At 40.4% G+C, this 14095-nt stretch overlaps 1 protein-coding gene across 10 annotated transcripts in view; it reads left to right on the top strand.

Annotated features, from left to right (window-relative positions):
- The window catches only part of GRIP1 (glutamate receptor interacting protein 1), a 594076-nt gene that overhangs the window by 318601 nt on the left and 261380 nt on the right, over positions 1-14095 (top strand). Inside the window, exon 1 of one of the 10 annotated variants that reach the window (XM_019493252.2) lies at positions 4633-4849. The exons of 8 other annotated variants lie outside the window; for them this stretch is intronic. In XM_019493252.2, the coding sequence (XP_019348797.1) occupies positions 4795-4849 (55 nt within the window). In that variant the 5' untranslated portion in view covers positions 4633-4794. Of the gene's footprint in view, positions 1-4632; positions 4850-14095 lie in introns of those variants that run through there. One more of the 10 variants, XM_059726071.1, reaches the window with a different exon arrangement.

The raw sequence follows: 14095 nt of genomic DNA, 5'->3' as shown, positions 1-14095 counted from the left end.
ATATATAATAACACATTGGTATTCACACACACATATAAATATGCCTATTTATAGTCATTTAAAACTTGTAAGAAAAAGAACACAAGCAACAATATGAGTTCACAATAGATACTATGAATACACAGGTCCCAAAGAAATAAAGGTTAACAAAAAAGAAAACAAACAAAATCCAGGTTTTTACACATACAGCAGAGTAAATACTAGAGACAACCATTTAATAAGGAAACAGAATAAATTAGGGACGTTTCTAATGTGTGTGTTTTACTGATGCATGCTTTTAAACATGAAGTAATAAAGCACCATAGTCAACTAGGAGATGGCAAGCACCTTGTTAATACAGTGAGTGCATACACTTGAAATTTCACACACACACACACACACACACACACACACACACACACACACTGTGGATGTCCATGCAGTTTTGCTATGCATTTTCTTAGCTGTTTTATCATTCACTAGGATTCTGATCTTTTTATTCCTATTTTATTGAATGTAACCAGCCTTTTTTAAAATGAACTTTGGCTCAGTTATTAGATTTGAATGATATATATTAGGGGGTTGTGAAGTGGGCCATATTTGATTTGGATTCAGCCTCATTTGGGGAACAGTGACTCGATTAACTGATTTGGATCACTGTCCCTATTCAGTTTGGCCAAATCCAAATCTGAAGATTCGATTTTGATTCGGAGGATCAGCGACTCGGCCATAGACATAACTTTATATGTTTTTTCTACATACCTCGAGGAACCAGGCCTGGCTCATGAATGCTGAGATGATGGGGCGGATGGAGTGTCCCATGGGGGGGACAGGGGGCCTGTGTGCTTGGCAGTGGACCCGGAATTGGCAGGGTCCCCCGCACACTCCATGGTGGACCCAGAAGTGGACCAGAAATGCTGGGGACCTCCCCACACTCCCGTGGGACACTCTATCCTCTCCACCATCTCAGTGTTCACAAGCTGCCTGGTACCTTAAGGTACATGGAAAAAACATATAAAGCAGTGTCTATGTCCTTATCAAATCTCTCCAAATCGAATCGGAGGCTTCTGATTTGATTTGGAGAGATTAATGGGTCTCCTGATTGGATTTGGAGATTCGGCCAGCAAATTGGGCTGAATCTCTGCTGAATCGAATCAGCAACCAAAGCTTTGTACATCCCTAATATATATCCTGAGCATGGGTAGATCCATGATTGCAGCAAGGGAGATGCAGCCACACCCCTTTGACATTGGCATGTGCACAGCGAAGAGAGCTCACTGTGCATGTGCCACACAGCCAAAGGTGTATGGCCACTCCCACCAGACCTCATTGGCATGTCACTGTGATGTTGCAGTCCTTCGGGTCCATCCCTAATCTCAATAAAATAGTGTCCAACTACTGGAGTAATACCAGTGAATTTAGCAGCAAAAGTGGAGTACCTTTTACCAAGTGGTAAAACTCCAATTCAGAGACACACTCGTATTCAGGAAAGCTCTTTAAAATGAATAGGACATGCTAAATTCCTTCCTGCATCAGGACCTTAGAAAGAATAGAGAAGCAATTTTGGCAATTGCTTTCAAAGAAGAGTGACTTTGATGTCTTACAAAATATGGGAACTGGTGAAAACTCAAACAATAAGGCCCATAAGTATATAAAGTACAAATTGTGCCAAACTATCCTGAGTGTCTTTCTTGAACAATAATAAAAAAATAATAGCGGATGAATAGACTATGCAGCAATTGCAATATATCTTCACTTTCATAAAGTAAAGTCCTCATGAAATCTTACTTGAGAAATTCAAATTGGTTTGGATACCAGCTCTATGACAGGATTGAAGAGCTATCTAAAAAAGCATAAACAAAAGTAATGGTATCTATTTGGATAGAGGTGGCTATTGCAATGCTTCTGAGACTATTTAACATATGCATTTATAATCTACAAGACAAAGTAAAAAGTATAATTAGCTTTTCAGATCAAGGACAACGTATGCCTTTGCTTGTGCAGCCCTTACTTGGCTATATATATATATATATATATTTCTTATTATTACAGTGTTACACATTCAGAATGGAGACTAATGTGTGAGACACTAAAAACACAAAGGGCTTGATTTGCTTCTCTGTCCAAACTCTGCTTTTCATCTTCTGCCTTGTGCCCAATGTATCCCTTCAGCTCTGTCTTCCAGGGTGTGGTGGGCACAAAGAGGCAGAGGCATGGCCTGGGTTCTGTTCACAGATGCAAATGTTCCCTCCAACAGGAGAGCTGCAGACACTTTGTGGTGTTTAACATGGTACACCTAGGTGCTTTATGTGATCTAAAGACTGTCAAGTGTAGCTGATGATGAAACAAGAGTAGACATGAATTCCAGAAGGTGGTCACTAAAAATGTCTTATTTCCATCTCTAATGTTAAACTAGGTGTTGCTAGCTCAGTCAACTCAGTTTGGTGCTGACAGAGATATAGTGAACTAGTGAAGAGGCAGAGAGCCGGTGAACTGGGTCCAATGAAATGAAAATCTGGGAAACATTTGCCTGTAGAATCTGCAGATATCCCAACATTTACACAGTGTTTCTGTATGCACAGTGAACAGGAGGAGTGAGACAGTACAGTTATTTGGGCAGCTGAACAATCATCTAATATATTCTCTTGTTTTTGTCAGAGACATAACTAAAGCCATTGAAACAACTTAGTCCTTGCTAGGCCCTTTGACAGATCTAAATAAATCAGTATGGATGCTTGATCTGAGGTCCACTCTCAAATGGAGCTCATTGGCCAACAAGACTAATTCATTCTCTATATGGTAACACGGGTGAGGACATGAGACAAGGAAATGTCAAGATTCCTGGCATTGCCAGGTATGTTTAGGCACCATCTTTTCAAGAACCTTTTCTTTAAAAAATGGAAATGGGACACACAATGGCAAGAGGTGAGATTATTGGTATTGAGATTGTTACTTGAGCAAAGGCACAATAAAAAATGTTGGCAAACTGCTTGCTTAAAAAATGATATTGATAATCGCCACCCATGATAGGTCCCAAACCTCCCTGATTGAATTCTTCATTCCAGAAAGACAAGGGTCCAAACAACAAATAATATCAAAATGTTTCCTAGTTGCTTGTTGGACTTCTGTGAATAACAAAGCATGGAAACCCCAACTCCCTGTCCCCCAAATTTCCATACACGACAGCTCCATGTCAGAACTTAGTTTCAGAGAAAGCCTGTTCAAATCCCCAAACCCATGTTCACCAGATTGCCCACTACTTAGGATAGGAGGTCAAAACCTATCTAGATCTAATGAAAATGAAACCTAACTGTTTGGTTGGTCTTTTTCATGTCTATTAGCTGAATTTTATTAACATTTAATAAAATACAAATGAAACATATGAATTAGAACATGTTTATTTACCCATTCTTCCTTTTACCTCCCCCCCCCCAATTTGGTTCTTCTTCCATCCCTTAACTCTCATTGTAGCAAACATGCATCCTAGCACTAGCTGATCAAATTCAGTGTAGCCTTTATTAACCTGCCAGGAAATACCCTTGCTAATTTTGAAACAGAAGGAAATAAATGGGTCAGGAAGTATATGAAGGCAATGCTAAATGTGTTCCCAAAGTGGAGGAGAAGGTGATAGAGGGATAATTATTTGATAATTGTTGTCAAGTGAACCATTTGTCAAATGGGCACAGTTTTACTTTTAAATTTGTGCTATAAGTTCATAGAACCAGTATGGAGTGTTGTCCATCAGGACATTTTTGATTGGTCTTCTAGGGTGGGATGGAGTTGTCATTTAAGCATCATGTTCAACTTAGTTATTTTGTGAATGAAATGTCAAAGGGAGGTTAGTTTGAGGTGTGACTAGAGATAGGTATGTAAAATTCCTGATGAAATGGAGCAATACTGTACAGTATATAAAATGTTGTAAGGTTTAGGTAGATTTAGTTACAAGATAAATATTGAAATGCCCTAAAACTGTTCTCTTTCTTCCTAGTTCCCCCTTCTTCTTTCTCCCCCATGGCTCTGGAAGAGGAAGGAACCTGGCTCACTATGTATTTTCTGTGCAGCATCATTTTATTTGTTTTTTTGTGATCAAATGCTTCATGGTCCTGCCTACATAACAGTGTATCGTACTTGCGCTTCCTCTCGTTCGTTCTCTCTCTCTCTCTCTCCCTCTGGTTCTCTGGTTCCACTGCCTTAATATACTTGTCTGTAATTGTCAAAATGCTTTTCTGATGATAAAATCAAGCAGACATGTGATTTGTTTCTTCCCTACTTTTCTCTAAGGTTAAACCTAATTCCTTTTCAATTAAAATATAGTTTTCACTTTAAAATATTCCCTCCTCCCAACCCTGAACTAGGTTTTCCAGTCTTTTGCTTGCTTATTCAGGGAGAATTGTAAAGGAAATGAGAGATGCAAGGGAGGAAAATATCCCTACGTTTGCTGAAAAGCACGGCCCTTTTCCTGGAACAGAAACCATTGCTCTGTGCACAGTGGGGAAACATAGAATGGCTCCGTGTAGTATCATTGTCTGTATTTTATACTACTGGATGCTTTGTGGCTTTTAAAGAAATACTGCTTTTAAGCCATTGAGCTCATACTGAAGGTGGTGATAGTGGTGGTAGTAGTAGTAGTGAATGACACAGCTTTGCTGGATGACATGAAGCTGATCTCTGCATCAGCCAAGAGGAATTAAGCTTTGTCACTCCCCACTGGGACTACCTTTCTTCTGGTATGTGCGTGAGGAATTCATATGCTTCTGCTGCATCCACCAGAGCAGAGCCTTGAGTATACTTTACCACTGAAGGCAGTAAGCAAGAATGATAGCTGTCTCTTTTAAATGCCGTTGTCAAATTCTGAGGAGACTTGCTAAAGGTAATGTGCTTTCCTTGTTATTCATTCAGTGGCTCTGTCGTAGCATCCATAAACACAGCCTAATGGTTTTACTTTTAAATATGACTGCCCTTACAATTTATTGTCTGACAACAAAGAACTCTGTGAATATATAAAGGTAGGGTCTGTTTTAGTTGAGATCCTTTAGTGCTCCATGCTGCGTGCATATTCGAACATAAGATAGGTTTATGTTTTCAGATGATTTCATTGCTTAAAGGAGGATTTGTTTTTAAGTCAAGTGCCAAAGTTATTATGGGATATCGTTGTTTTGTATTCCTGGTAACTGCTCAGAAGAGTCTTGTATGTGTTACTCTGTACTGTCTATTATTAAAAGCAGCTGAGAAGGATACCTAGGACCTGTATCAAAGATTAGTGGTCTTTTTGTGTTTCTAGTTCTTTTGTGCATTAGCATTTATAACCTTTCAGAGGGTGCTTCTCTGCATATTGAAAATATCTGAGTCAAACAGTATATTATATGTGATGAAATATATATAGTTTGGGTGTTTTCATGACTTGGATTATGTTCTTACACTTGGGAAGTTATTTTTAATTTGTCCATTCTAGAAATATGCATTTTATATTGTCATAAATTTTTGTAGTCTTTAGTTTTCTGTTCCAAAACTTTAAAACGCATTCAAATCTTATTCTGAGTTCTGTGTGATTTTTAGCAGCTGTATTTAAACCTTTATGGACAAGGTATCGTGGCTTTTTTCCCAAATTAGTATATTTTGTTAAGAAGTCCTATTTATCATTTGAAAAAATTCCAATTAATATTATTCAGAAATGTTTGTACTGTCTTTTTGTAAAAGGTTAGTGCTAGGGGAAAGTTATTTTTATAGTAACTTCTAACATTGAGTCTTGAAATAAATGAGAAGCTTTTGTTTTTAGACCTGTTAATGTGAAACCAGTACTGGCCATGACTTTAGAACTGTAAACGCATAAATATGTTAATGAAAGTATGTGTATTAACTTAGCTTAAAAAATCAACATTCCTTGATTAATCAGCATTTCAGCTCAAAATCAATTATTTTATTTTGCTTGTGTGTGATGGGTCCTAGAACAACAATATTTTAATTAAAATTACATATTTCATTTTCCTACTCTTTATGTTGCAGCATAGGGCCCTTAGAATACATCCAGAATTAAATATTTTAAACTTATTTATTCATTCATTGATGGGCTCTTACCTCATATCTATTTCTCGTGATGTTTAGTTTTCCTATGTGTATAGCATATGCTTAATTTCGGAGGTTTATTATTAATTTATCAGCTTGAAATTCCATGTTTTTCTTTTACAGTTTTGAATGAAGGGGCTAGCCTTGTTGTCTGATGAGCTCTTTATATGACAGATTTTGGCACAATAATTTAGTCTCTCTTAGTGATGAGAGTTGTTGCTCCACTTAAATACAATTTTCTCTGGTATAATCAATATTCTCATACATCATAGCCATCTTAATTCTTTCACACTTCCATCGCAGAGAATTCAAGCTGTTTTTTCTCTGAAATAATTGTAACTTCTTTTGTCCCCCAAGTAAGAACAGGTATGAAACCACTGATCACACACTGAGAAGTGTGTGTGTTATGTTTGTCTACTGTTGCTGTATATGTGGAGAGAGAGATGTTCGCTAAGCTGCTGCCAATATACAACATTTGATTCTTCCTCTCTTAATCTTTATATCTCCTAATTCCAGTTCACTGTTCAATATTTCTGGCTGCTTATTAAATAACCACTTTGGTTCAAATTATTGTTCATGAATTATTTTTTACATAAACTTTTTTGTGTTTTTACCCATATAAAAAAAAATGTATTTTCCAGGCAGTAATCTTTATGTTACTTGTAAGGAAAACAATGTGACCATGTTCTGATTTAAAATATTTTTTTCAAAGGTGCAGTAAGTGGAAGAGATTGTCTTTGTCTTTTTCGCAAGGGAAAGCACCCACTTCTAATTCCTTTTTTGGTTTGTATTTTTGTTTTGCTAGAATCCAAGGCTAAAACCATTATTGCTCAACTAGACATCATAAATTTTGTAACTGGACCTCTGTGCCAACTATTTCATAACAATGAGGACAAGTTGTTAAATTGATCAAACAAGTATAGAACAGTTGTTCAGCCATGAATTGATGGATGCAGTGTTCTCTACAGGAAAAAGAGAATGAAGGATGTCAGGCAAATTAAGCTCTTCAGTGTCTTTGCAGAGCTCCTTGGCTTGGAGAAGAAGCAGGTTTGAGCACCTAAGGGCAGAATTTGGACCTGCTTTTGTGTTTGTCTTTTGTTGCTAGAATTTCACCCTTGTCTTCTCATTTTTTAGCAAGACTTTGTTCTAATAGCTAAATTCTTAGGATTCTCTGCCTCTAATTTTGTATGTCAACCATCCATTACAGACTGGTCAACATGATCAAAATGTCAAAGAAGAAGGATGCTTTTTCATTTCACCTAGTCATAGGATGAAAATGACTCTTCTATTTGTAGTCAGCTGTCCACTCCTTACTTACTCTCATGGTTTCTCTTATGTTGTTACTCTTTGCCACTGGATCTTCCATTTTCTTGGCCTGACATCACAGCTTTCTGTAAATGCTTTGCTCTGGCTTGTCTCTACTAGTGTCCCTTCTATCCCAATTCTGTTTTTCTCTGAAGACCCAAAAGCTTATTTCTTAGTCCTCTTTGCTCTTTTTGCCTTTACCCTGATGTAGTAAAAATGAGTGTGTGATGCACTTGATTGCTATATCGCACATTAATAAATGTTGCATATATGTTTACTGGATATAAAAGCATGAAAAGCACTGCTTTCACATTGTTTTGTCAGTTGCTGTCTGATCTGATAACAGTCCACTATGCAAAAACATATATACAATTTCTGTATAAGATGCATATATTTTAGTTCCACTTGAGCTTTTTTTTGTTACATACTTAAGTTTTAATCTTAACTTCATAGCTAGCACTTCTGTGCTGCTGAATCTCAGTTGTACATATCGTTTGGCTCATTTAATGTTTCCTGTTTGCCTTGATGAAGTAAACTTAGTCTCTTCTTCTTTGGGTTAAGTATTTTAGAGTGATAATTTTTCACAGACTAACTAGAGAATCTCCAAATCTCCAATCTCTAGCTTTTCACATTTGTCACTTAACGAGTTAGGGGATTATGAGACAATAATATGTATAGCCATTTCCCTTCTACCTATAGTTCGTGTTAACTCTTTGATAAAGCACAAGTCAGAGTTTTGCCTTTTCAAGAGTATATAAAGAAGCATTACACAGAGTTAAGCCTCAGGGTTATTGTGTGTATAAAGATCTGACTGTAGATGTTAACAGCATTTCCCAGTGAGCTTCAAGGAGAAAATGCCATGCAATTTCTTAATAAACAAACACTAAGTATGCACATTGTAAACACTGTAAGTAGCTTTTGCAACACTAATGAATAACTCTTTAGATGAGAGCTTCCTTCTGTTGTTATTAACGTATATAAGTGTTAGCAGACGCATCTAAACATGATCCTCTGTGATCTTTCCTCAAAGAGAATTTCTCAGTCTTCGCATTGTGGCCCTTTTACGTAGCATGTGTCCTCTGGACTTTGCAGGGCCTGAGAAGGATGGCAGCAGGGCTTTGGTTCTTTTTACAGAATCATTTGGGTTGAAAGGGACTTCTAGAGTCGGCTAGTCGAGTCCCAAGCACCTCAGTGCCATGTTAGCCTGTAAAAGTATTCCACCTCTTGGGTTAGGAATCATTTGATCTTCTCTCAGTTGTTAGTGAGTAGGTTCAGGTTCAGAGACCCATCCCTCACAGAAGATGCAGTTCTTTATTGTGCATCATTCAGCTGTTGAGGCCACCACACTTGAGTTGATTCCTATGTTCATAATCTTCCTTTTCCTTCCTACCAGACTGCTTACCCTCAATGAAAGCTTCCTATACAGCTTCAGAAGCAGCTACTTAACGTCTCTTTCTTTTTGGGGGGATGTCTCTGAGGCCACCTAGTAGAGTTAGTTTGATTTATTTTATTAGAGAGCCCCTGTCACAAAACTTGCCTATACCACACTCTGGCTAAGTACAGACAATCAAAAAGCCTGAGGCAATATTGATACAACCTTTGTGGGTTTCTCTAAGCTGTGCAGATTGGATCTTGAGTACATATAACACACTTCCACCCTTGTGTTGGGGGAAGCAGGCAAGTGCCCGCACTGCCCTGGCTAGAAGCGGGGGGGCGGGGGCGGGTGTTCATGCACACCAACTAGCCATCCCTGATTGACTGTCAGGCACATGCCCCCAAACCCCTGCTGTCACCCTCTCTTGCGCCGAGTCCTAGGCTTCCAGAGCTGGTAGTCTTGGCGGCCCCAGGGGGAGAGGGGCTGGTGGGGGAACAAAGCCATGGCTATGGCCCCCTGCCCAGCTGGGGTCTGCATAGTGTGGGGAGGCCTGCTGGGTGGTGGGGCCTCTTCCCCTGCAGCCCACCATTCCTCCCTCTGTAGCCCAGCTGGGTGATTGCCCCAGCCCTGCCCCTGTGCCAGACCTGGCCTCTGGCATGGGGGCTTGGCTGGGGTGCTTGCCCATGTGGACTGCAGCAGGAGGAATGCTGGAATCCCAGAGAAGTCTCCACTGCAAGGCCCTCCTGTGTTGTGTAGCCCCCAGCTGGGCAGTGGGGCTGAGCCAGGGGCCTCCGTTGGCCCTGTTGCCAGCCCCAAGACTCCCCACCAGCTGGGCTCTGGAGCAGGGGCTTTGCTGCTTCAGCTCTGTGACAGGCCAGGGGCAGGACTGGCTGAGCTTGGCTGGAACAGACAGCGGAGCAGAGGCTAGCCTTCCTACCCTGCGAGAGAGGGTGGGAGTTGCAAAGCATCCTGGGATGCTGGGGGACTGTGGAGTAACTTGAGTTGAGAGGAGATCTGGGACAGAAGTTCCATAGATCGGTTTAACCTCAATCAGTTAAGTGTGATACTACATCCATCCACGCCTACTTAAACCGGTTTCAGCCATTTTGAAATGGGTCTGTGCGCACTGAACTTCTGTTCTGTTACAGCTGTAAACCAGTTTCCGATCACTTATACTGGTTTATGTGTAACTTCTGTCCTTAACCTATATATGTGCAGAGCCAGATTCTTCAAACTGAAATCTGTGTCTCCTCTGTGTTTCTCTTCTTTCCTTTGGACTTAGAAATCAAATGCTGCAGGGTAAAGCATGAGGGATGTACCACTGCAGTCTCCAACCTTGGTGTCCTCTTTGGATGTGAACACTACTTCTCCTTCTCTGTATCTTTTATCTGCAAATAAGCATACAAGATGTTTATCTTGCTATATCCATGCTTAAATCCTCAACCATGCCTTCATCCCCTTTTCTGTTGATTAATGAAATTCCTTTCCCTGGCTTACATGAGCTCTAAGCACTCCATCTTCACCTAATGATGTCCCTGCTTTCTCACGCTGAAACAGTGTTCTGGTTGTATCACCAATAAGCTCTTCTTGAACATTTCTGTTGTTTCTCCATTCAGTCCAGGCTCCAGTTCAAAGATAATTAGGCACCATGTTTTTACAACCCACTAGTCTTTCCTTACAAGTCTTTACAAAGGCTGTTCCCCTGTTGTTTGCTTTGGTCCTTTCTCACAGGTACTGTTAAATAGCTCATTCTGTTCTCTCCACCTTGCTTCATGTGGTGAAACTGCTACTGTATCTACAGGAGCTGGCACCTGGAACAGCCATCTTCAGACTGTTCAGTGTACCTCTCAACATGCAAAGGGCAAATGTAGAACATAGCATATGGCAAAAGTCCAGAAAGGTGGTCCCACACACAAATTATTCCTTGTTATAAAAAAATACTGTTGGGTTAATTTCCTTAATGTAAATAATAATGTCTACAACTTAATTTGTTTTATTCTTTATTTCTGATGTAATTAATTTCAATAATAAAAATGAGGGGATGCCATTTAAAAAAAATAAAACCCTGTATTTTTGCCATAAATAAATATTAGAGCTATAAAGAAATGAATTCTGTTTAATTTTATATTGCATTCAGTGGCACAGTGTTTATGAAAGATGTTACCAAATAAAGTATATTATAGCACATTGGTTCTGAAGTTTACTTTTGGTGTATATTAGATCTTCTTAAAATAATTAAGGGAAAGTTTCCATTTTCTGGCCCACTAAGTTTCTTGCAGGGCTCCTTTTGATTTCTAGTTTAATAGTTAAGATTGTTGAAGAAACACAAAATGTAATACAGAAAAGCAGCAGTTACTAGAGCTGGGAGGCGTGGGAGTTTCTGATTTAAACATCACTTTTCATTCATGCATAAATCTCTGCAACTTTTAACATTTTGGCTGAAATTTTGCAGACTCCGTCTATATCCAACAATAATTTTTAGAACAATGTTTGAGTGAGAATTGTTGAGGAGTTTTGCACAAAGTACTTTCCCCAAATGTACAGCTGCTAAGCTCTGCAGCACAGGAGTTCCCTCTGGTTGACCTCTTAATAGGATGGCCATTGTTCCTGTTTTAAAACACTGTGTCCCCTGTCCATTACTGAATGAGGAATGTACTGGAAAAAGTCCTTGTTTTTCAGTTTGTTGGTGGAAATGCATGTCAGTCACTTGTCCTCACAATTCTATTGGATGTGTCTAGCGGTAGGGCAGTGCACAGCTAGGAGGAGCATGGTTCGGAGCCAACGATGGAGGGAGGGAGAGAGGTGGAGGATTGCAGAGGCTTGTTGCTCTGCGCCTGTGCAAGGAGCCATAGCTGCAGTGTATGTGCAGGCACAGCAAGGGCCGAGGCACTGCTGTGTGCCTGAGCTCCCTGCCTGGGCTGGGCATGTGCAGGTGGGCCTGGGCCCTGGGGTAGCTGAGCTGCCGGGGCTGGGCAGTTGTTGTGCAGACACACACCCCTGTGCTGCCTTGCACAAGGCAGTGGCTTTGAGAGCACTGCATTTGTACCTGCTGGAATGCCAGTGGGATTGGGAGGAGGCTCTTGTCACCACCTCTGTACCCACAGAGCAGCCTAGTGAGTCCCTGAGGTGACTTGCTGCACAGGGAGGGGAGCTTTGGGCAGAAGGGACTCTGGACTCCCGGGCGGCTGGGCCAGCTCATTAAGTCATTATTTCTCCTCCAGGACAGGAGAACCTGTCTGTCTCCTGGGGAAGGAAGAGAAGGTCCTGCTGGGCAGCTGACTGCACTGCCACAGGCATCCAATGCCCACTGACCCCACTCAACCCAGGTCTGACTAGAATTTGGCCAGGGCAGATTCACAGGTGCCCAATGTCTGTGCTGAATGCTGATGGGGGGTGGGATGAGGTCCCTGTGCAGTGCATGCCCCTGGCTCCAGAGCGTGGGGTTGGGCTGGAGTGAGACCAGATCCCAGGGGGAAGGGGGGTGCCTGAGTCTCACACCTACTGTGCCACGCTCTCTCAAGGCTGGACTGTCTGGAGAGAATGGCAGAGCTGTGGGATATGTGAAGCCACGATGCAGGGGGGAGCTTTCTTATTGTATTTTACTTACTGGTTTATTTGTTATTGTTTTTGCTGGTTTTGTTTTATTGGTATAGTATGAAAATGAATACATATTATAATTAAAGTTATAATAATTACTTGTTATTAAACTAGTACTCATGAACACACTTACTACTGTCCGCATTCAATGTCATTAAAAGTGCAAAATAAAATAATTAATATTTTCAATAAGCCAAAGCCAGTGCCATTTTCCCAGTCTTTTTGTGGTGGCCCCTGTTGATCACCCCACCCCTCACTGCTGATTAGCTGAGGAGGTGGCAACCCTGCTCTTCACCGCTGGTTGGCTGAGGGAGGCGGTGGTCCCACTCCTCACCAAGGAGATGTTGTGTATTCTGGGAATGCATCAGTGGCCACCCTACCTCTTGAAGTAGGTCAATCAGGTCACTGGAGTAGTTAGTGTCTAGCCAGAAACTTCCAGAATAGAGTTTAGATGGACTGTTGCCAGTTTGTTGCAAGCTCACAGAGCTTTGAAGTTCAGGGAAAAAGGCTCTTTTTTATGTTATTATTCCTCATTTTGTTTCTTTTTAAAAGCTTAGCAAATTTCATGTGCGGCACATCCACCAAATTGAAAGGTTGCAGACTGGATTCCATTAACTGGTAATAAAGTTTAGGGTCCTCCTATAAAACCACAATCCAAAAAACTGCATTAAGGACCTGAATCAGCTCTCATTGAAGTTAATGGAAAGACTGCTATAGACATTGCTGAGAGTTGGTTTGGACTCAAAGGCAATGATAACGTTGCACAAATGAGTGTTCAAAAAATAGGAAATTTCCAGCTGAGCTAACAAAGTACAACTGTAATTCCCTTCTCTTCTGCAAATGCCTGTTCTTTAATTACCTGTGGAATAAATATAATATTTCTCATAATATAATATAATATTTTTCTTGTTCTCACATGCATTTCTAGTGCACCGTCCAATAATTTATGCTGTTCTGTGTGTACCAGGGTCCATGAAAATCATTTATGTTGAATGTACATGGTAAACCATAATTATGCAATATACTATAACAGCAACAGTAACCTTATATATGCAATGCAGAGCAATAATGGAAACTTGTTGATATATGTATGCTACCAAAGTTTAAAGCTAAATTGCCTACATAGTTAACTGTGCCATCCCCTGAACATTGGTAGGTAGGTTCCACTGTAATTTTGTGCTTAGCCCTGATAGCATTGCATTCTGACTAACTACCACTTTTCCTGAAATGGCTCAAATGATGATAGGGATTCAGTGGGTTGTGACATGTACCGTATATAGTTATTTACAAAATTATTCAGATGTATTTCTTCATAGTCAAACCCAGAAATGAAGCAAAACTACCCCAAAGGCATATGTCACCTCTACAGCATGTACACCCTTTCAGCTAACATAGAGTTTTTCTCTTGCTGTCATGGTCCACCTACTTTGAGATGAGGCTCACACAAAAGGTGGAGTGGGGAGCTCCTATTTTTAGGATGGTTAGGTGCTTATGCAGTGCGTACTGCCTTTTTAAGAGCAAAAATATAACTCACCATAGGGTAAGATTTGAGTATGATAACGACAGATCTTCAGTTCTGTTGTTAGCATAACCAGAATGACTAGCTCTTAAAATGAATTGTTGTGTGCCCTAGAGAGCCACCAGACATTGGAGGATACCTTTCAATAGCCCAAGCCATGATTATTTTGTTTTATCTGACTCCATGGTTTAATCTCTTGGTTGCAGTCCTGCATTCACTTGCCTGTGCTTGCTCTCTCTCTCTCTCTCTCTCTCTTC

The sequence above is a fragment of the Alligator mississippiensis genome, chromosome 4 (assembly GCF_030867095.1).
Source record: "Alligator mississippiensis isolate rAllMis1 chromosome 4, rAllMis1, whole genome shotgun sequence".
Classification (NCBI taxonomy): domain Eukaryota; kingdom Metazoa; phylum Chordata; order Crocodylia; family Alligatoridae; genus Alligator; species Alligator mississippiensis.
The sequence above is the reverse complement of the archived record's forward strand: the minus strand, read 5'-3'. Positions and strand labels throughout refer to the sequence as shown.